At 30.7% G+C, this 25,199-nt stretch overlaps 2 protein-coding genes across 3 annotated transcripts in view; both read left to right on the top strand.

Moving 5' to 3' along the window:
* LOC126739100 (uncharacterized) overlaps nucleotides 1-25,199 on the top strand; it is a 232,541-nt gene that overhangs the window by 40,294 nt on the left and 167,048 nt on the right. The gene's annotated exons all lie outside the window — the stretch shown is intronic.
* Nucleotides 2,217-23,416, top strand: LOC126739088 (major facilitator superfamily domain-containing protein 6). The gene is made up of 10 exons (XM_050444603.1): nucleotides 2,217-2,541; nucleotides 8,185-8,355; nucleotides 8,415-8,596; nucleotides 8,661-8,811; nucleotides 8,869-9,044; nucleotides 9,099-9,222; nucleotides 9,293-9,480; nucleotides 12,935-13,396; nucleotides 18,963-19,140; nucleotides 21,051-23,416. The coding sequence occupies exons 1-10, from the start codon at nucleotides 2,472-2,474 to the stop codon at nucleotides 21,146-21,148; spliced, it is 1,800 nt and encodes a 599-aa protein (XP_050300560.1). The 5' UTR covers nucleotides 2,217-2,471; the 3' UTR covers nucleotides 21,149-23,416.

Raw genomic sequence — 25,199 nt, 5'->3', positions numbered from 1 at the left:
CATCGGTGATATTCCACTAACCATATCATGGATGCAAAAATTGTACGTCCACAACTGTCGTAAATAGTACACCTTGGTCGTGGTAACTACTGGCGTGGGTAAGGTTTTTTGCAAATCAAAGCAAATCACTCGAGTTTTTCCTAAACTTTGCATCCCATACTCAATATTAAGTTTTTTTTTAGTTTTGACACTTTTAACTTTTCTAAGATGTAAGTCGTATTCTATTTTATATTGTTTCTGGGACTCCGTCCCGTTTTTTATTAAATTGGTTAAACGGTCACATGTACGGCATGTATTCGAATGGAGTTTGTGAAACTTCAAGTTAAATTTAGTACAAAATATGTGCCTATAATAGGACTGCTTTACAGGCTCTTTATCTAATTGAGCACACCACGCGCATAGAGTGACCAAACGAGTACACCCTATACACCACGGTATATAGGGTGTACATTTTAGAAACATTCAAGCCTTCAGGCAAGTAACGGGTATTAGCATTTTGGGATCTGGAATAATGACTTTTGTAACGCGGAAAGGTTTGTATGTGTTTTTATACATTTTCACGTTGAATTTCATCAATTTTTGTCGCTGGCGCATGACGACCTCACTTATCAAATTCTGTAAAACCGTGGCTATCCTTCTTTAAGCAGACAGTTCGGTACCTCTTGTTTGAGATGTCAAACGTTTTTAAAAAAAACTCCTTGCAAACCCGAAAGCCTAACAGTTTAACGACGACAAAAAAATTTTTGTTAGAAGTAGCTCCACTATTTTTTCTTTTTGTTTCATTTTTATCAATACATGATGCTAAATACTGTGTTTGTGCATTATAGCTCTGCATGTCATAGAATTTAGTGAATAGAGTTAGTCTTTGTTCATCTGAAATTTTATTACAGTCATATCTGCAACTATGGTCATATGTATCCGTTTACTCATATTAAAATGCACAAAATATTAAAAAAACACAATAGCCTGTATACACGTGTCAATAATATTGACTAGTAAATTTTTTGCTCGGATAATAGATGGCGTCAAATGTTTGAGAATCACTTGGATCTCTTTGCCACCAAATAAACACTAATTTTAACTATGCAAACATGGGTAAGCTGTCACTTAGACCCTTATGATTCTAACCCCTTCAATTTAAAGACGCAAACTTCATTTTTTGGTACTATTTTACAGGGTTATACTAACAAAACAAATACACAATTTAAATTTAAGATTTAAAATGATGCCTTTCTCTATCATGGTTTCATAAAACTTTACTGTTCGTCATGGGTCTTCGGTAAATATCTCCAGAGTTTTGGAATATTTTAAACATATTATGTATCCATGATTTTTCCAAATACTGGTTACAGTTTGTAATCTATATTCAGTTTCGTTCTAACACTTCTACTTGATCATATTGAATCTTCTTCTAGGGTACTACAAACCAATTTGACCACTCGTTCTTGGTCCTGGACCCTTTCGATAAAAGGTTTACAGTAGCATCTATAGCAATCTCGAACACAAGGATGTCTGAAAATTCGAAATAACATTTAAAAATTTTCGCAAGGAATCGGTCCAATTTCAAATGTAACTGAAAACAAATTCCTACATTGCAGTGCCAAATTGCCTCCATAAAACCATTTAATAATTTGCGAACTTCTCTTTTGGGAGCAGCATAAACAGCCATATTAAGTTGAGAAAAAATAATAGCCCTTTAAAATTCAACACTTCAGCGAGCAGTCACGCTGCAAAATGAGGCATGCCGATATTATAATTGTTATTTTGTGTAGTAAATAAAAACAGCGAATACCTAGCAGAAGTGGCTTTGCCTTTATATTGGATAGTGCGTAGTATTTAATTCCCCATCCTGTATAATAATCTGACAGGACGCAAATATAATGGTATATTATATTTGCGTATGCGTATGAGAAAAACCGTATTTTAATGGGAAAATGTGTTCATTTTTCAATCATTACGCTTACGTAAGCAAGTAATGGCGACAATGGTAATGATTTTAAATGAATTAATAGTTGAGGACGCCTGTGCGTATTGCTTTCATCCTTTCCATCGTTAGTAGTGTTGCCAATAGAAATATACATTTTGTTCCTAACATGAATGTTACCAACCGTTCTTAACACCGGAACCAAGGCAGACAACATTAAAAAAAAAACAATTGTCAAGTTGACATTTGACCTTGAAAAAACAAGGTGTTTTTGGTGGGGAGCGGGGAGTCGTATAGTAGAAGGGGAAAATGTGGTACATTTTTTTTAATTATCAGTTTTATAACATCCAATAAAAACTACGAGTGATTCGCGACTCGCGAGCGTCATCATCGTGTGGTTTTGAGGGTGCCCTTTAAGACTCGTGTCAATAATTAAATCATCAACAAAAACAACAGGAAAATGTGTCTTATATAAGAAAATCACAATATTTCCCAATTTTGCGTCCTTTTGAGGTTAAAGTCCGATTTTCTCGAATTTTTTAGGCAAATGAAGATGAAAGTGCAAATTAACAAGGCTCTTGTGCCTATGAAGGCCCATTATTTTCTGTTTAATGCAGGTAAGTTCTATTCTCTAGAATTTCATTCAAAGAAGGCTCCCGAAGATTGTGTATGAACAGAAAAATGTTACCTAGCATGATGTTCATACAAATTCAAATACACAGTTTATTCTGTTAATTCCAAAATCAGTTTTCCAAACAACAAAAGATGTTATAAGATGTATACATCTTAAGTCTAACCAAAAAAGTAAAAATATACTAACATAAAAATTAAAAATAGGGTCAAAAAATTATTTGATAACAAGCTTAATCTTGTTTTAATTCTGGAAAAACTATTATAAGCCTGGTTTCAAGTTTTGGTAAAGGACTAGTTTAGCAACATTTCTGAAAGTCACACCTAAAATTATGGGCAACAATGGGCAAACCAGAAACAGTATTCCAATGGCGAAGCAGGAAATTTTCCAATGGATTTTTTTAAACCAAAAAAATAATTTCAACATTATACATTTTAATCATACCTGGAATTATAAAGCCAATCCAAACTTTTTCTGAAAACCATACTTAAAATTATGAGAAAGTAGGGAAAAGTTCCTATATTACAAAGTCAGGCCAGATTAATTAAAAGTAATGCATATATACATTACAAAAGTACTTTTTGTCTTTAAAAAACAGTGCCAAATTGGAAGAATCCTATTATTGAGACTGTAATACCATATTTTGGAAATGAAGGGATAGTTTTTTTTGTATGTCAAGCAATTCATTTATTAAAAGAGGCAAATCTTTTAAACTTTAGCTCATTGTCAGTGCCAATTGTAAATTAGACAGGAATATTCCTCTTGCAAAGGAATCACAATTGATAAACCTAAGAAATCAAATTCATCACAAACATAAAAATATTGGACACAACAGACTAATAAAGATTTATTTAAGTTAGACCCATACTACATTTTGGTACACTGATATTGGTTATTATTTAAAAAATTAATTAAAAACCAGACTTTTATTTCTAAAAATATTCTATGAGAAATGCAGCTACTTTTTTCTTTTTGTAATACAAAAATAATTATTTTATGTTATAAAAATATTCTTCAATTTGAAATAAAATAATCTAATATGTATATTTATTTGAGTTTAGTCACTAAGTAATAAATAATTAAGGTACTACAATTTAAATAATAATAATTATATTTAACATCTAATCATACACTTTATAGCTACCATATTAAAATAGTCCATATTAAGACTAGAACCTACAATATTATGAAAAATATATCTTTATAGTAAATTTTCTATTAGGGTATAATTACATTTTTCACATATAATCATGTTGAGCCAAAAATTTGATAAATTTAGTTCCTAATATTTAATTATTTTCATCATTTCTTGGTCCTCTTCTTTTTTTGATTTATACATGCATTTTGTTTAAATGTTTAAAGTATAGGACTAAACATCATAGTTATGCTGATGATATTCAGTTGATGTTATCTTTTGATTCATCAAATCTGGGTAATGCTGGTGACTGTTTAAATGAAGACTTGTCAACTCTATGTAACTTATCTGTAAAACATGGCTTACAGTTAAACCCTAAGAAATCTGTTGCGATATTAATAATAAATTAATAATGAGCCTATCATATTTCAAGATATTTGCAAAAATCTTGGTTTGTACATTGATGTAGGATTAAGATTCTCATATCTTGCTAGCCTTATCAAAAAGCCATTAAATGTAATAATAAACTGTTGTTTTGAAACAGGCATATTCCCTGACCAACTTAAAAAGGCAAAAATAGTACCAGTACTTAAAAAGGGTAGCCCTCAAGAAATAAAAAACTATAGACCGGTATCACTACTTCCGTCGGTGTCGAAGATCTTTGAGAGATTGATCTGCAGTAGGCTTGTTGGGTTCTTAGAACAAAAAAGAGTTTTTTCTATAAGTCAGCATGGTTTTAGGAAATCAAAATCTACAGGATTAGCAATCTTTAAAACAATAGAATTTATTGCAAATCAAATTGATAAAAACGAACAGGTAGCTGGCCTGTATTTCGATCTTTCAAGGGCCTTTGACACTATTGATCATGAAATTCTTTTCCTCACATTAGAAAAATATGGCATTAGAGGTCAGGGTTTACAACTTTTAAAATCTTATTTACATAACAGAGAGCAAATTGTTGGTGTCACAGATGGGGGGAAAACGACATACTCTCTTTCAGCAAAGCTAACACAGGGAGTACCCCAGGGTTCTATTTTGGGCCCTGTGTTATTCCTTTTGTATGTTAATAACTTAAATGCAAATATATTAGCTGATCTAGTTAGTCAGTTTGCTGATGACTCATCAGTGCTGGAAAGCGGTTCCATCCAGAACATGATCTCAAGCAGCTGAACAAATGAAAAAATGGTGTGAAGAAAAAAAACTTAAATTAAATACTGAAAAAACTGGCCTGCTTACATTTTCTAAATTCAAAAAAGACACATCACTCTATGTAAAACTTAATGGAAGGTCTATAGAGTGTTTGAGCAGTATTAAATTCTTGGGTATACACTTGGATGGATGTCTTAGTTACGAAAAACACATAAATTACTTAACATCAAAACTGAGCAGCCTCTGTGGTCTTATTCGTAGACTCAGGGATCAACTATCAATAGAAACCATTAAGATTTTTTACTTTTCAAACATTCAGTCAGTGCTGAATTATGGCATCATGTTTTGGGGTAGTGGAAGGGATGCCCAAAATATTTTTAAGGCGCAAAACGAATAATTCGGTGCATATTTGGACTCACTCCCCGAACATCATGTGAGGAGTATTTTAATGGTTTCGGTGTACTTACTGCCCCATCACTATACTTCTTATCACTTGTGATGTTCATTAAGAAGCATCCTCAGTTATTTCCAACAAATCAGGATGGGTACTTTATAATTTTATTTATTTTGAAAAAAGTTGTTTTGGATCTTTTTAACTTAGGTCATAAGATTCTAATTCGAGTCAAAATTTGTTGACGTTGCTTTATCTTTTTATTAAGGATTTTGATGACAATAAAGGAATTTATTATTATTTTTTTTTTATCATGTGACATCAAAATTGCAGAAAGCCTATTCAATGTTGAAAACTTTATATCCGCAGCGCCATGAGTTTATAAAGTTAAAATAAGAAAGAATGAGCGCCATGAGCTCATTCTTTCTCATTTTAACTTTTGTGATACTGTGTATGGCCCTTGTTTAGACAACAGAGATAAAAAGTGTATACAAAAGTTGCAAAATGTATGTATAGTTTATTTTTGGTATTCGCAGGCCATATGGAGTGTCGCACAGGTTGAAAGATCTTGAGTGGCTTAATATGTCATCGAGGAGAGAGTTACATTATGTGGTATTTTGCTAGAATATTCTTAAGATGAGGTGCCCACAATATCTTTTGGTTAGGGTAGTATTTAGAGCTGATATTCATCATCAGGTTAATGTTAGAAATAGACGGCGTTTAGATATTCCACGACATCAAAAAGAAATTTTTAAACGATCATTTTCTTATAATATTGCATCTGTGGTAAATAAATATATTACTGGTCTTTCGCTAACGACAAACGGCTTCCGAAAATGCATGAAATCTAAGTTCCAGAATATTATTTAAAAACAGAGCAATGCATTTAAAAATATGAATTTTGGATTTCTTATAGGTTTTTATTTTTGTATATTCTCTTTTTCATTTTAATTATGTAAAAATGTTTTAAATGTGTTTCCTCGATTTTTGTGGTCTATTTATTTATTTTTCTTTGGGTACTTACTATTAGATACTTTTTTGGATCAATTATTCTACTTTATAGGCTGCAACAGCCCTCAACTGCGTTGAGAAGCTATTAAAATTATGCCTTTTAATCTGCATTTTGTCTGTCATTTTTTGTTACAATGATGTTTTTTTTACAGCTTTGTAAACATATGTATATGTGGATTAATAAACGTTATTATTTTAATATTATTATTATTGTCATAATATGTCAAATATTCAATAATTGTTCAATAAGCCTATTCTTATAAAGAACTTAAATTTTATTTAAACATGCTTTGCATCCAGACAGTTATATCCAGTAATAAAATTAAATCCCCATAAACATTGTTTCAAGGCTATAAAATTAATCTTTTAAAGTTTAGAATAAATCTTATTGTCTTAATTATTGGATGTAATAATTTGGCTTGTAGCAAAACTGTTAGTTTCAATTAAAAATTTATAGAACACTATTTTTCTATCTGTTAGTATTTTTATGATTTGATTGTTGTTATTAACAGTAATTATTTATTCAATGATTATGAAGGTGAAGGAATAACTCAATTGAGGGAAATAAAATTATAATTCTAGTAGATCTGTAAAATTCTGTGTGTTATTTAAACTTGGAAAGGTCGAACAAATATTGATATGTAGGTAATTTAATAGCTATCAGTAATACCTGAAAATAAATATGAATTTATTCATTTACCTACTCTCTCTTCTTGTCTCTTGGGAGCGATATGAAGTAATTTTTTTCACATAAACTTGATGAACTGCTTATTACTAAGGATTAATTTTTTATATACTTTAATAGACTTTTCAAGAATTAATTTACATTAAAATATATTTTTATTATGAGATTTATGTATATTGATGCTACAAGCGTGTTCAAAGTAGTTTAAAAAATTGTATTAATAATAATTTTATATAAATTAAGCATTTGTCATAATTTGAATATAATATGATGGTGTTATAAATGACTATTGGCTTTAAGGTATTCAATACCAGAGAGTAATAAATGAGTATTCAAAATAATTGCAATAAAGTACAGAATTATTATGTTTAAACTAAATTGACCTCTTTGGAGGGATGAAAGCCAGCATTTCTGATACTACAGTTTTATATAAAGAAATAATAAACGTTAATTTTATTTCAAGAAAGCATGAGTTTATAAAAAGAAATTAAATGTACATTACATATGGTTCGTGTGTGCTCACTTATTTTAATATTTTATAATAAGTCAAATTAAGTAATGGAGGTAACTGATTTATAAGAAAAAGAAGAGAGAATATACTTAACCTACTAAAGATGATGTACAGACATATTTTTTTATCCAAAATATAAATTGCACCATATATTTTGAACAGAAATAACAATTTCATTTCCATCAGCGCTAAATTATGTTTTGTCTATTCCTCATCTTTATTCCACCTATTAAATTGTTTCAAAGGAATACATTTATTTATTATAGACACATTATGTGCTTATCTTACAGTCTGCATTTTAACAAAACATTTATTTGTAAGCATATTAATGTAGACAAGCACCTTAAGTATGGCACAATTTACAATATGGTAAGCAAAAATTTGCTATTCAAATTATGCAAAACATATGATATATGAGTTATGTATTTTCTGCCAAAATGTCAAAATGGTGCCTGATTAAAAAAAAATAACCATTTTGTATTAAAAAAATTAAAATGATCTGATTAAGGCCTAAAATAAACTTATACATTTTACTGAAGTTTGTGAACATAAGAGCAGCAAATAAAAAAGGAGTTTTAAATTCTTTATTGGTCCAAATATAGCTTGTTTTCCACAGAGCTTATAATCAAATCAATAAATGTAATTACATGTTCTAAATTTAAAACTGTCAAATACCAATTGTTTTAATTTTTTATTTCTAATATGTTGTTCTAAATTTGTCCTGTACTGTACATATTTCCTTTTTAGGTACTGGGCCAGTAGTACCTTACCTCACAGTATATGCAAGACAATTAGGGTTTTCTAGTGTAGTTGTAGGATTGGTTTACACAATCCTTCCAGTATGTGGAATGATTGCCAAACCCGTCTTTGGGGCCATAGCTGATAGATTTAAATGCCAAAAAATCCTCTTTTTAATAGGTAAATATTGATATTGTAAGAATTTTTCTTTTATCTCTAAATGCGATTTATTATTTTAGCGCAGCTTCTTACCGCAGCAGCATTTTTAGCATTATTTTTTAGTACAAGGTCGCCGCTAGAGGCACAAGTTTCATTAAATTGTGCACATAATCAGTTAACTATCCAGAATCTAGATGATACAACAGTAGATAGTAAATTATTGGCAAAAATTCAGAGTAAACAACAATCTACCACTTGTGAGGTAATTACAATTGATAATAATCAATTTGTTTAAGCTTGTTTTAATATGGGGGTAATTTTTGTAGCTTACATGCCAAATGACAGCAAAAGATCTAACCACTTTATGTCATGAGTGGAAACTTATGCAATATTGTGATAAAAGTTCAGATGACCTTGTTCCTCGCTTAGTTTATTTTTCTTCCCAAGTGCCTTTACACCAAACCATTTTTTTAAGAAGTGAGTGTTAACAATATGGCATCAACTCTAATCATCTATTTTTAATAATATTTTTAGAGCAATTCAATGTTGCTAAAAATGTTTCCGAGGGCAATATTGGCTTCAAAGTAGAATCCATACGACAGAATGAACAGGTGCTAAGTCCAAATTGTTCTGGTTCAACGACTTTAAAAAGTACTTGTAACATGGGATGTAATGATACAGATGTTAATGCTTTACTGCTTAACGCTGAGGTATTAATAAAACATCTAAAAATGTGATAAATAAATTAAAATATTTTTTTATAGATTCCTGATAATGTTTTATATGGTACCTACCAATTTTGGGCCTTCCTCCTTCTGATGATCACTGCCTGGGTTGGTCAAGCTATAGCTGTCAGTATAGGTGATACAATTTGTTTTGAAATGCTAGGTAGGTATGCAAAATAAATTTATCTGTATTATTTTGATCCCTTTGTTAATTTACTTATTGTACTTTGCAGGTGATAAACCAAATAGATATGGTTACCAAAGGATGTTCGGTGCTCTCGGTTGGGGTATTTTATCACTTTTAACGGGAGTTCTAGTGGACGTAATTAGCAGGGATAATGCTACTACAGATTACTCCATTTGTTTCTATTTGTCCACTGCATTTTTGTTGTTGGATTTTATTGCATCCACTCAATTAAAGGTAAGAAATCAAAGTTAACTATTTTGAAAAAAGATTGATAAGCTGCATAAGTTTTACAAGTTAGTTTGTTTTCTTATATGTTCCTTCTATAAATAAATCAGTATATGTATATATCCATACAGGGTTTGGTTGGGTTGGGAGGAGTCGTCGATTTTATTCCTGGATCGGGCAATTATGGACACCATAGTATTTTATACCAGAGTTAAATACTCCGTTCATCTATGTTTTTAACGATATATCACAATTGCATGTCCAACAAATATTTCGGCACCTTCCTTCAATCAATGCTTTATTGTCAAGAAATTGTTACAATTTGTAGACAAAGCTGTAAAACAAAAAAGACACAAAAATGCAAACAAAACACAATTAAAAAAAAGAAAAACAAAACAAAATTTAAAAAAAATATAAATAAATAAATAGAATAGATTATCTACAATATATACAGATTAATACAATTTAGGAATTGTAAGTAGTCAAAAATATTATTATAAAATATACAATTTAATGTATACAATGTCAAAAAAAAAGATCATTAAAAAATCTCTCTACGTTAAAAAAAATTTAAAAAATGTTTAAAAAAGTAAAAAATTATAAAAAATCCTAAAATAGCTACAAAAAGCAGTATACCTAAACATGTACAGATAGTAAAAATACATAATCTGCTAGTGCGAAATTTCAAATCAATGATTACAAAAAAAAATCGTTAACTGTGTAAAAAGCTCTCTCCAGTAAGAATGCTTTTAATGCTTTACGAAATGCAAAAAAAGATGTGATGGATTTAATTTCCAATGGCAGATGATTGTGCATTTTTTTTGCATTATATAATATGGAACTTTTGACCAACTCTGAATGTGGGGTAGGCAGGTATAGATCATGTTCCGTGTATCTAAGTAGATAACTATGGGAAGGCCTATCAGATGCTGAACCGTGTTTGCGTATTAGACAAAGGGACTCAAATATGAATAAGGATAGAAAAGTTAATATTTGAAATTTTTTGAAGAAATGCTGGCAATGACTTCTGTATTTAAGTCTCAGTGTATAATGTAAAGCTCTCTTTTGTAGTCTAAAAATACGGTCAAATTGAGTTGCACTACATGTACCCCAGAATGGAAGGGCGTATCGAAGGTGCGATTTAAAAAGGGCAAAATAAACTGTTCTAGAAGTAGACAGACTAAGCTCCTTAGAAATTGATCTTAACGCAAAACAAGCGGAACTTAATTTTCTTGATAAAAAGTCAATATGTGTGTCCCATTTTAACGAGTTGTCAACAGTTAGCCCTAAAAACTTTACAGAATCAACTTCGTCAATTGTTGCATTACCAAGTACAAAAGATTGCAAGGTATTTTTATAGGACAACATTTTAGTTTTGGAAATGTTGAGACAAAGGAGATTAGAGTCGCACCATGATTTGATAGTAGTTAAGTCACTTGATACGGTTCTATGAAGTTTAGAAATATCCGGATCACTCCAGGTAAAACTAGTATCATCAGCAAATAGACAGACTTTACCGTTAATATTTAGATTAGCAATGTCATTGATGAAGATAAGAAACAAAATAGGGCCAAGTACGGAACCTTGAGGCACTCCACTTTGTATTGGCTTGCAAGAAGACATAGTCGAATCAATTCTCACAGCTTGACTTCTGTTACTGAGATACGACTTAAACCATTAAAAAGGCGCTCCTCTGAACCCGTAATATTGCAACTTTTTTAATAAGATGTCATGATTAACACAATCAAAGGCTTTAGAAAAATCACAGAAAATTGTTGCTGTAGGGTGTTGGTTGTTTAAGCTAGAGTATACATTATTAAAAAGAGAAAACATAGCATCATTTGTGCATTTGTTATTTAAAAATCCAAATTGATGGGAAGTAAGTATTTTATTTTTAGCAAAAATGATTGAAGTCTTTTTTTAACCAATCTTTCAATAATTTTTGAAAGTGTGGGAAGAAGAGCAATAGGGCGATAGTTGGAAGACTGATCTTTGTCTCCTCCTTTATGTAGTGGAATTATTATCGCCAACTTAAGGCAGTTAGGAAAAACACCTTTTTGAAAAGACTGATTAATTAGAGTAATAAGATGACATAATGTACATTCGGGCAGATTTGAAAACATTTTGAGAGTAATTCCATCAATTCCAGAAGAGCCTTTGTTTTTGATTTCCCTAATTGAACTGCAAAGCTCTGGTAACACTACGGGCGTAAAGAAGAAGCTGTGGAAATTCTCATTTGCAATGGGAAGATATGAAAGTGGATCATGGGAAGGAGTTATGGTACTCATTAAATTATTTGCCACATTTACAAAATAATCATTAAGGTTTTCAGATGAAGTGGAGATAGTATTCGACAAAGAAGGCTTATTTCTCAAAGCATTAACAATCGACCATGTTTCCTTAGCCACATTTTTAGATTTAGCCAGTCTCCTATTATAGTAAATATCCTTGGCGGCTTTTAAAGTTCTCTGATAAATCTTTTTGTAAAGTCTTACGTACTCATGAAAAAAAGCGCCTTATAAGTCATCCATGGCAAAGAGCGAGATGATTAGATAATTTTTACCATCCAAAGTAGTCATACGTTTTTCAAATCTGGTATAATCCAATATGGCGCTCATAAAAATCATGATGATGAAAGGGGAAACGTCATATGATAAATTGGAAAGCAGCGTCATGTGGGACAAGAAAGTAGCCATGAAATAGTGACATTTTCAATTTTGCTCTATGATTCTAAAATTTTAATATTTTGGTTATTAATATTTAAACGGCATTTTAATCAGCATTAAAATACGCGGATTTAATTTGATGCTGATTAGAATTCTTATGCCTTAAGTTAACCTACATTGTATCCTTAACATCATGATGACACACAATCATGACACATAAATTCTATCAAAATTGAAACTCAATAGCTGAGGCATCATTCACCCTTATATGTTTTCAAAGGGCATTAATTTTTTTTTAATGGCGCTTCGTTTTTTAAATTTCAGAATCAAAGGGAGATATAGCACATAGTTCAAATTTAAAAACAAAGCGCCGTTTTATAGAAAATTGAATGTCCTTTCAAAAGATGTATTACCCATTTGAAAAATAAGGGTGAATGTCGCCTCCACTAGCGATGGAATTTATGTGTAAATATTTATCCCTGAAAACAAAAGTTTACGGGTTCGACTTTTTTGATACATTTTCACATTCAAAGCAGTAAGCCTTGCTGCAGTTTTCGATAGGCTACCCAGCATATTGGTGAATTAAAATAAATCATCTAAAAAAATACAGTTTCCTTTGTGAAGGTTGTTTCTGAAATGATTGGGTACCCAACCATAATAAATTAATAGGCAACCAATCCAGACCCTTTATTGATGCAGTTTAAAAAATAACAATTTTTTTTTCTTATTTGTCCCAAAACAAGCAAGAACACCTTCACATTATTCAGTTTTACCAAACGCTAAATTTTGTTTTTCAGTATACACAAACAAAGCTGTCGACAAACATCATAAAAGATATCGGAAAACTACTCTTGAACATCCGCATCATCGTATTCTTAGTATGGTGTATATGTGTCGGTATGTGTACCGGCCTGATTTGGCAATTCTTACTCTGGCTGGTCGAGGACTTGGCAAACGCACGTGGCGAAACACGAATTAAAACTCTACAGGGCGTAATTATGGGTGTACAATGCTTAGGGGGCGAACTGCCTTTCTTTTTCCTGTCTGGAAAGATATTAAAGAAAATCGGCCATATAAACGCCATGACTTTAGTGCTGTTCGGATTAGGCATTAGATTTATACTGTACTCGGTTATAGTGAATCCATGGTGGTTTATTCCGATAGAGTTTAGCAACGGGTTGACTTTTGGGATATTTTACGCATGTATGGCTTCGTATGCGAGTATTGCTGCACCCACTGGAACTGAGGCTACTATGCAGGTAAGATTTTTCTTTATTTTTTTTTATAGGAAAAAAAAGATATTTTTAGATAGTAAACAAACGTGAAACGTATATTGTAAACTCACAAAACAAAACAAAAATTGTTATTTGGAATATTTGAATTTTCTTTTTAATGGTACTTTTAGACAATATTCCACTTTAGTTAAAATCAAGAGAAATCTAAAGTAAAAATAAAATAAATCATATAAAACTTAACTAAGTTAAACTAAGCTACTATAAAATCTTCTAATTTTACTAATAACTTTAAATTTTCAAGCATGCCTCAGTACGATCTATTTATTTATTTAATAATAATGATAATAATAAAAGGATAGGTTTATCGGGAACGCGAGTCGTGGTTGTTCACTGCTGTTCATAATTCTTATATTTTTTCCTCTATCTTGCCTTCGGCTTTTCTGGTTGCTGCCCTGAGGAAGCAAAAAAGACAGAAACACGTGTCGGCAGATATTATCTTTACATCTGCTTCCCGTCTTACGGAGTATCTTGATAAATGTATCCTTTTACCATTTAATTATCCGTGCTAGCTTTCTTTCTTTGAAATAATAATAATTTACGTTGACAATACCGTACAAGTATGGATATAATTTGTTTTTCACAAAGAGAAACCTGAGGATTTTTTGATCTGGTCTATGTTGAATTGTAACCGTATTATACTGCTAAAATGCAATCTCATTTCATAAGGTTATTGTATGGTTTAATGACAAGATATTTTACATTTACAATATGTTAATAATGAGTATTGAATCTAAGACCTCTCTCAAAATATGCACCTAGATCTTTATTCTATACATACTTATACTTATTCATACAGTTCTCGATTCTTAATGATATAATGAGCATAGCTTATTTTTGTTTTGAATGTTATAGCTGAATATTGTTGTATATTTAAATCCCATTTGCTGTAGCTAAGCACATACTTACCTTAAAGTGACAAATGACGTACACCACTTATAGATCACTATTTTTTACAGTTATCTAAACATTGAATAGACTTGAACATCTTAAAATTATTAATAAACACAGGTCGTAAATATTCGTCCAGTTAGTTAGTACATTGGTGAATATAGAATTAGAACTTACTACTGCCTTGAGACACCCTTGAAGTTGTAGAAATATGCGATGTACAGTATTTTTTTAAAATTAAAATACCAATTAATACTGCAAGTACCAACCCTTAAACCATTTATGAAACTACTTTATAATTTCAAAATTGGAGAATGCTTTATAGTAATTAGCAAGGAATTAGGAAAATTTTGGTAAAATTAATAAATCTCTTAGTTTAATAAAACTAAATAGTATAATAAGCTAAGCCAATTTTAAGGTAATATAAGCTTTAGGACTTATTACCTTGAAATATTCAAAAAAAGGTTAAATAAGTTATCTGCCTCCCCACAATAAAATGGAAAACATCTTTAAGCCAATGTATTCTGCATTTTGGCGGTTGCAATAGCCATCAGCAGACACTTAAAAAAAAAAACAGAAATCGTAAACTTCTCATCTTAATAAGTACTAAAAACCTACCAGAAGTCAACATGAAAAATGATTTTATGGCACTGACAAAAATTATAAAATATTACAAACAATACATTTAGAGGCATCTATGTTAAATACATGCAAAAAGTTAAAACTTCGATACATGTCAGACTTGGACATCTACAATCTATGTAAAATAGGACAAAGAACTATAAGGCATTTTTGCGTACGTTATTGATAAAAGAAAAATTAATTTTTGATGAAGAGGGAGGAAGAATATATTAAGAATTATTTATTCATTTACTAGGTCTAGTTGAATTAAAAAATCGCAAGCTGTCAAAGTCAGTTTGTTTATTCACATATATAAAGTTCGTAGATAGGCTCTATTTATTTCAAAAGCTTCTAATAAGTCCGGTTCTGACAGACATAAAGGACGTCAATATTGGACCGCGGATCAAAGTTATGACCTAACTCTAGAAATACTGAAAAAAACATTTTGTAATTTATTTCTATAATATATACAAATTTAAAATACTAAAAAGTCAATTTTTTTTAAACATCATTTGAACAAAAGTTCGTTTGTTTCAATATTGTCAGTTTCAATATTTTATTATTGCTATAAGGTTCAATTGAAAGAGAAGAAATAAACCCATCTTGAAAAAAGGAAAACCGATTTTTGTTTCTTAAAATGAAATAAAATTTTCATATTTTTTCATTACTGTGACTTCTTGTAACTTTCTTGGATAAAGACTTGAGTTTAAAAGTTAAAGTAAAAAAATGTATACCATTAGATTTTAGATTTTTTTATATTTGACTATACGACAGATCTGATCTGAATGCTTATAGTTTTGAATTAGTGTTACTGCGTTTTTAGTTGAAATCGGTTATTCGAGCCTTTGAAGAATGATCTGATAGTATTTACTATGTTACAAATATCAGTGGCGCCTCATGCTTAATTTTTGGATTCTTAATAATGGGTCTACCAATAGAAGTGATAGAAGTTTAGTGGGCCATGTACACAAAATGGTATGTGTCAAAACGCGGATCAAGCGTCAGTTGTGTTAAGTATACTTTGACATTTCATCATGAATCGTTTAAGTCAAGAGCAACGTATAGCTATCGTGAAAAGGTATTACGAAAATGCGCAATCGGTTAGAGCTTGTTATCGTGCTCTTAGAGAAGATTTTGGCCATCGTGGACGGCCTTCTGAGCTTGCAATAAGGCGCACAATTAATAAGTTTGAACGGGAGTACACTCTTCTGGATAATAAGCCACCAACGCGACAAAAAAGTGCAAGGACCGCTGAAAATATCGCCGCTGCAAGAGAAAGTGTTGACGCGAATAACAATGTGTCTGTTTTGCGCCGTTCTCAGCAATTAGACATTTCACCAATGTCTCTGTGGCGCATTTTGAAGAAAGACTTAGGCCTACATCCATATAAGATGGTTCTAACTCAAGAATTGAAACTTGCTGACCATGGTTTGCGAAGAACGTTTACCGACTGGGCCCTGTTGCAGTTGGAACAAAATGCCGATTTTGGGAAACAAATCATCTTTTCAGATGAAGCCCATTTTTGTCTTAGCGTTGTCAATACGCAAAATTGCCGCCTCTGGTGTCAGAACAACCCAGAAATTAGTACAGGTGCCATTACACCCGTTAAAAGTGACTGTGTGGTGTGGTTTGCATGTCGGTGGAATTATCGGTCCATACTTTTTTGAGGATGCAGGGGGGCGTACTGTGACAGTCAACGGAGAGCGCTACTGCCGACATGATAACAAACTTTCTTTGGCCTGCAATTGATGGTGGAGACTTCGAACAGAATTGGTTTCAACAGGACGGAGCAACATCACACACCGCCCGAGCCACAATTAATTTATTAAGAGAGCGTTTTGAAAATCGAATAATTTCGCGACATGGCAATATCAACTGGCCACCAAGGTCCTGTGAGCTTACTCCCCTGGACTTTTTTCTTTGGAGATATGTGAAGTCGAAGGTGTTTTCTAACAATCCTCAAACCATCAATGAGTTGAAAGTTAACATAACTAGGGTTATTCGCGAAATTCAGCCCAACTTGTTAGAAAAAGTGATTGAAAATTGGGTTCATCGTCTAAACGTCTGCCGCCGTAGCCGAGGTGGACATCTTAATGATATTTTGTTTAAAACATAATGTTACATAATAAATTACAACATGAAACATCAATCATAGAAATTAACCAATTCGTTTTTATTTTTTAGCAATTTAAACTTATATCATTCTTATTGGTAGATCCTATATTAACTGATTTTTATTGAAAGAAGAAGCGTCGTAATAAATGCCACAAGGCAGCTGCATACATATTTTCATACGTTTTATAAACTGAACTAACATCTGATTCTTTGGTATATCTGGCTACAAATGGCTTCCATTTGCCAGACTTGTTAAGCAAGATTTTTCTCTGGTAGAATCAATGTGGTCAAAAAAGGAAATTATTGATATTCAGCAAGCACTAAAAAATGTACTTACTTGTGGCACTATAGAACATTATAATTCTGAGGAAGGTGAATTTGTTTCAAAATATTTTCTCGTGCCAAAAGCAGATGGCAGTAAAAGATTTACTTTGAATTTAAAACAACTAAATACTTTTATTGACTTAGATCATTTTAAGATGGAAGACATTCGAACTGCGTCAAAACTATTGTCTCCTGGTGATTTTTTAGGATCTATTGATTTGCAAGAAGCTTATTATTTAGTGCCAATACATATTTTTGCGAAGATTTTTTTCTTTATCTTTACTATTTCAATCGCATTTTAAGTTCCGGCAAAAGTAGGTCACAGGTCTTAAAAACAATTGTTGTACTTTGGATTGTGCTCTCTCTAATGTAGTTTGCCACTGACAAGAAAATGTTGTCCTCGTGCTTTTAGATTTTTCAAAAGCCTGTGATACCTTGATTCATAGTTTGCTGCTATGCAAACTTAAGTATTATGATAATTAATTGTGATTTTGAGTTTTAGCGATCCAATTGAGATGAGGAACCATCATTGCTTGGTAAAATATCCGCATATCATGCTTAAGAGATGCTTACAGGATTTTCTCATGCTCAAGGACAATAATTAAATTATTTTGAATGACACAAAGCTTGATGTTTAAGGTGCTAAGAATTTGGGAATCATGCTTGACACTTATTTAAGACTTCCTGTGCATTTGAAAAAGCTTTTTCAATGATCGTGTTTTTCTCTTAAAATTCTTTGTAGTAAGTGACACCTTCTTAACAAAAATTAAGAAAAAGAAATTATGTAATCTCTTGTTCTTTTTAACTTTCAATATTACAATGTAGTGTATGGTCTTTTTAATTGATCAAGATCATGAGGATAAATCTTGTATTTTCAAAATGCTCGTGTACGATTCATATAATTGGTCTCAAAAAATACGATCATGTTTCCGGAAAATTGTTGGAACTTAATAGGTGGAATGTGGAATTATTCGTCAACAAAATAATATTACATATGAGGAATCTTCTACTTCACTAAAAAAAGTTTGGTGCTTCGAAACCAAACTTATTCAATTAAGATATAATCTAAAAACAAGTTACCAATCTCTCATAGAACAGCTGTGTTTAAAAGGTCACTTACCTATAATGCTATACATTTATACAACCTTTTACCTAGTCATCTTATTACTCTTGAAGGAAGCGAATTCAAATATATGTATAAAAAAAAAGATTTTAATAAAGAAACAAGCATAATCTTGTTAAGTGTAGTTAGTCCATCCTGCATTTATCATTGCGTGCAACTCCTATTAATCATTATGTCATTATTTAGATAGTCTTTTCTTTTATGTGCATAATCTCTTTTTAAGACAATGACTGGTTTTCGATGGTTCAGTAGAGTAACTACTTAAAACTAGACTGCTCGACACTTATAGTATATCTTTTGGTTATTCTTGAAAATTTGGATATATTTATCTATTCAATAAAAGTCGTTTATTATTATTTGGGATTTCATTCACCGAATAATTAATCTAGAGCCGTCAATGATAAATATTCTAATGTAGTGGTTTTGCTAGTAAATAATTTCTTTATTTTTTCATTTTAGGGTTTAGTAGGAGCAGTCTTTGAAGGTGTAGGAGTATCATTAGGCAGTTTATTAGCCGGTTGGGCCATGAGCAACGTGTCGGGAGCGATGACATTTAGATTCTTTGGTTTAGGCGCATTAGCAGCGGCTGGAATCCACATAATCGTTCAGATATTGCTCAGGACATCGGGAAGGCAAGGTAATGACGTACACATTGTTAAAGGTATCATCGACAAGAGTACGGATACTTTGAGTAGCCAATTATAAAATTAAAGAAACTCTTTTTATTGTTTGTTTTATTTAGTATTCATTTTAGAATTTTAGAGTTTTAATATTAAATTTGGTTTTAAGTGTTGTATTTTAACGAATTAGTTGAGGTAAATGAAATTAAATTTATTCAAAGTGGCCTTTTTTATGGTGAAATCCTTCAAGGCATTAAAATGCAATGATTCAATTCTTTTATAAGCTTCTATTTTTTTTAAATTAAACATTAAAATGAAAATACTTAATTCGGTAAAAAAATGTAATATATTAAATGAAAAGGAAAAATAACAGTATAAATTAAAACAAAATATACAAAGTCAAAATCGTTTTCATTTAAAACTTTTAGATTAAAATTTGAGGCATTACAATTAAAATGCCAACATTCATAGCACAAACCAAAAATTTAAACACAAAGGGAAAATTAAAGGAAAAAAAAATATTAGTACTACAAAAATTACTTTATTCGATTTTTTGTTGAATTCGATGAAGGTTGACAATTTTATCAACAACGGTTTCTTTCACATTTTGTTTAATTTTTTTTTTTGTTTTTTATTTTTATGTTTTTGTATTATTTTTATTAGTTTTGTCAACAATTTTTTTGACAAAAAAAGCAAGCATTCTTATTTTAGTTTGTACTGTTCTTTTTATTTTCTTTTAATAAATTTAATTTCTTCTGACTAACTTCGACTTTTATTTATTGGGTCCTAAATCCGACGAATTAACCACTTCCATTATAATATCTTATTTAAGATATACCAACTTATATATGTACCTCTTTAAAAGTTATTAAGTTTTATATTTGTTAGGCAAATAGATATATTGTTATGCATTGCAATCATCATTCCGGCGTTTCATTTTTGCCAAATCATGATTTATATTCCATAAATTCTTTGCTTATCTGCTTCTTTTCAAAGAGTATACGTGTTTTGTTTGTAAGTCATTTAATTTGACTCCATCAAAGATCTGTTAACTATTATCATAAGATAGCAATAAATCAACTTCCATTGTTGCATTGAAAATACCTCTGTTATACCTTAAATAATTTTAAACATAATATTTAGCTAGTGATAAATATACTTATGATATTAATACATATACCTAGAATATTTACAAATGAATCAACCCAACCCATTAAAAGTAAGTATTATTAAAATTTTATTGGTAATAATCTTAACTTAATTTTATGAAAGAAAACTATATATTGCGCCAACTACTAGTATTTGTGGAAAAGGGCATATGGAGTCATAAATATAAAATTGTAAAAATAGTTATGGTAAAATTATAAATAATAATTTATTTATAAAATTATACTGATAACTTAAATAACATAACGTGTTCGTACCAATAAAAGGCATAAGTTTTTATCTCTTTATTAAAATTGAATTAATGTATAATGACATTATAAATATATTCTAATTGTTGCCCATTTTACTTAAACAATCTATATGCATATAGAGTTTTTACTGAATACTGATAATATCCCATAAGTACTTTTGAAGCCAAGGAGAAAAAGCAATATCAAACATCTACTGTGAGATAGACTTATCCATTACAACGTGTTCCTCTAATATACCTATCTACATAGAGATATGGGCTTCATATTTCAAGATGTATATAGACCTATTTGGCATTTTTTAAAATATTTAGCAGCCTAGTTTGCCAAAAAAAATCATGAAAAAAGCTAAATTTTCTTTGATTTCTCAGATCTGAAATGGTGATTTATTAATAATACTTACACACATAAAAAGCTCTATACACTTTCACCATAATTCTCCTTACATCAAACACCTACTCCGAATCATTGTTGAATCAATTAATTGCTAACCCATTAATCTTTTTTAACAGATGCTTCCCCGGTGGTGGAACGTAAAAATTCTTTTGAAAAGGTCCGCCTCGAAGATCAACAGGAATTAACCATCGCAGAACCACTTATATTAAGATAATATTTGTAACATGGAAATTAGCGTGAGTTTTTGAAGGTTTCCAAAATAACTTATTTAGAAAATACTTAATGGGGGGTGCAGAAGGTTTCGGCTGATGAAAACGGCTAATTAGGGTAGAGGCAGTTTCGTTCATCAAGTTATCATTGGTGTAGGCTTAAACGCGGTTGAAACTGCACCAAAATTTTGACTTTTTGAAGTAATTTAAAGTTTGGCACACCGGAAAGTATTAATATTTCTTGTGGATTACCTTATTGGGCTATTAAAATATGGGAAAAAAATATTTTACTATAAATGTTCACGTATTTGGATTGCGAAAAAAGACGGTCTAGTGCTAAAGCTTTTTGCTCGCAGCAACATTTTAACATTAAAAAAAAACTAGTATTTACCGTACTAGATGATTTTCCTTTTGTAATCCAAATACTATTAGGTCAATTATTATTTGCTCTCGAAATAGAAAATAGTTTGGTAGTAGCATTTTCGTAGTTATGTAGACCATAGGTGAGAAATTTTGCATTGGTTATTTATACAGGATTATTGATCTATAGAAAAAAATATTCACGACATACAACATTTTAAGACACACTTAACAGCACTTTAACTAAAGGCAGTGCAAAATATGGCTAGTGTTTTAATTTAATTAAGGAAGAACAACCATGTTCATAAGTAATATATTTACCCTCTCCAAATTCAGAGGTTCTCTTTCAAGTTGATTTAAAAACATATAAGACTCAATTTTTGTAAGTCTGGGCAGTTTATGTGATGAACAATTAATAAAATATCACGGACTTTAATAAACAACAAATACGCAATCAAATTAGAAAATACCAAGATGCCACTTATCTATGTGAAACTATAATTAATTTTCTTAATTGCATAGTTTTTCAAAAACTTCTTAATCACCTTACAGCACCTTTACCGATTAGCTTTTTGGATCCTACAATACTACACTTGCACATAAATAGCAAAAATTACGAATTGTGTTTAAATATTTTCATACAAACGTTCTAAGAAATTACAGTTCACTATTTGAATCGAAGGGATTAAATAAAAGGCAAAAAATCATATTTTTTTATTTTATAACACATTTTTTACACAATATAGGCTTCTTTGTAATAATAAACTTATTATATTAAAATGTACTATATAAACCTGATTATAAATTAATCTAGTTCGCATAAAAGCATTAAGAAATGAAAAATATGTAGAAATACCCTACTTACCTTTACTACTGTGAACTAAATAATATCACTGCAAGCAAACTTGAAAAAGCCACTGCCTTTGTTTAGTGTTCTTAATTGTTCTAAAACAATAATTTTAATTGCTCTTTTGTTTTATGATGGCTAGATAAGATTTAGATTAGAGTACCTAATTACAGTTGTATTAACGTAGATTATTACTGTTATTAATATGAATGCTTGACCTTAAAGATAATTTATACCTTCATGTGACATACACAGATCGTAAAATTTTGCGTACTGTAATCTAGTTTAAAAAACAGCAGTTTCGATGTAAAAAATCACCTAAACCTGTAAAAATAGTCTTAAGGTTAATACAGTTGGGTTCATGCTTTGACTTTTTGCATACACTTTTTTCGGATTAACTCAAAATTGTGGGTTACCCCAACTAGAGATTAAAATGGGATACCCATAACTAACAAAACAGTCACAGTTAATTTTAAACCAAAAGATTCCTAATCCTGTTTACCGTTTTTGCACTGCTTTTAGGTTTTAAAGTAAGTTATCTTATTATGACATTTACAATCATAATTTATATGGTTTAAGTAAGATGCGTGAACAGGTCTTTTAAATTTCTAATTTTCATTTTACCTCTTTTATTTAGTTTTAGAGATTAATTGGCTGTGGTCAAGTCATAATATTGTCTAAGCATTTTAAGTATTGTTCTTAGTTGGCACTCTTTCTGAAAGGAAAACTTTTAAAAGGCATTGTATACTGAAAAATAACAAGGCGAGCCAGTTTAATCTTTTATTTAATAAATAAAAATTATATTTTCAAATTTGAGAAACTTTTTCGTTGCCTTGTAAAATACTTTTTTTAAAAAATTGAAAGTAATTAAAATGACTCGCCTTGTAGAGGGACTAGAATAAGTTTTAATGAATGTTTAAGAAATTGTTCTGTTATTTATATTTATTTAAATTTTTGTTTTTAGGGCCAATTTACCTGGCCATTTTCCTACTGTTTGTGATAGTCTGTTTAAAATAATTTTTGGTTGGTTTTTACAAAATTTTGCAATAAACACATTTTAAGCAAACAGATTAGTTTTATTTGGGTTAACCAATCACTAGACAATACTCATATAGACCAGGTCAATCAATTAGGTGACTTTTATGTACCTGTTGATTGCAGTGTCTTTAAAAAAGTATCCAAATAAATTTGGGCTTTTTAAAATAAATAAACAGTCTGAGATGGAGGTTTATAAAAACACCAGATAATCAAAAGATGCGCATAAAATCGATCACAATTAGAAGTTGTGTTTTATTTTTTTCTAGGTAAGTAAAGTATTAATGCTCTATCTTCTCAGAAGCCGTACTGGATTGTGCCAGTTCCTGTATTTTTGTGTTTTATTTTTTTGTTTTATTGAACTTTTATTACTGTCCTGGCAGTCTTCACATAATATGTTTTCAAGTTATATTTCTTAAGGCTTGAGAAGTTTTCCACTTAAATCAACCCTTTTAACTCTAACCATCTAACTGTAGAAGCTTATTAATGACTTCAAGCTTATTGTTGATTTTTCATCACTTACTCTTTAGTCTGATGCGAGGCAAAATTAGTATCTCTGTCAAAGTTGTCTACTGCTGAATCATGTGTCTTATTATCGGAAACATATAACTCCTCATTCTTGGATAATAACACCCCTCTTAACTATTCGCCTACTACATGGTTTATCAATTCTAGAAAGGCAACAATTGAATAGCTGTCTATTTCAATCGACGTATCTTATTTTTAATGTGATATTTTCTCACAAATCAAGGTTTTATAGGGTAGAAAAGATATGTAAAATTAATACGCGCATCACACACTAAATGACAAGAAGAGTATGATAATTATTAAAATAAATTAATAATGTTTACAGCTACGGTCCGTAACGAAAAGAAACCCTATATAGGTTTTTTGATTAGAAAAGGAAATTGATCAATCGCATTGGTTTGTCTGAATGTTTACAATAACAAAATTATCTTAGTCGAAGAGTTGACGATTTTGAATTAAATGAAGTTTCTCAATCGAGAAAGCAATTTCATTACTTAAATCTAATACCCACGGTTCTCAACAGATCTTACTGCATCATATTATACTCAGTTGTCCATTAAATCGTACGTGTTCTTGGTCATACTATTCTAAACTTACGGCCGTTTATAGGCTCTTACCACTGTTATCAAAAATTATTTATAAGGAAATAATGAGGTACTTATACGATCACAACTTTTGTGTTTTCCCAAAAATTTAGAGTACAACGAGCGCTGTACTAAAAGTCTTGCATGATATCTTAATTTCTATCGATAAAAGGGAAGACCAGCGTGCCAATTCTACTAGACTATAATAAAGCCTTTGAAACCTTAAACCATCAACTTTTGTCTGCTAAGCTATTTAACTATGAATTTAAATTAAAATCAGTAAACTTATTTACGCAGTATTTAGAGGGAAGATCCCAGAAGGTTGAATGGACAGATATCCTAAGTTCTGTTTCTCGATCTTGGGATCACTTTAATTTTTAATCTTTACTATGGACATACCAATCTGTGTACAAAATTTTGAAATTCATCAATACGCAGACGACGCGCAGCTTTATACCAGTTTTTCTAAAAAGAGTGGTCCCAGGGTACTTGAGCTGATAAACAGAAGTTTGGATTCCATCTACAGGTGCTCCTACGATAACGGTCTTAAGCTTAGTCGCAAAAAATTGGCAGTAATGTATTTTGGTCTACAGAGAACTTCAATCTATTATTATTGAATAATGAAAAAATCGAATCGGTCTGTGGATACAAAAATGGAGTTTTGTTCGGATCAAAGCTGAGAAGAGGTCAAGTAGCTAAAGT

The sequence above is a fragment of the Anthonomus grandis genome, chromosome 8, assembly GCF_022605725.1.
Source record: "Anthonomus grandis grandis chromosome 8, icAntGran1.3, whole genome shotgun sequence".
NCBI classification, from domain to species: domain Eukaryota; kingdom Metazoa; phylum Arthropoda; class Insecta; order Coleoptera; family Curculionidae; genus Anthonomus; species Anthonomus grandis.
Note: the sequence above shows the minus strand (reverse complement) of the source record. Positions and strands in the feature narration are given on the sequence as shown.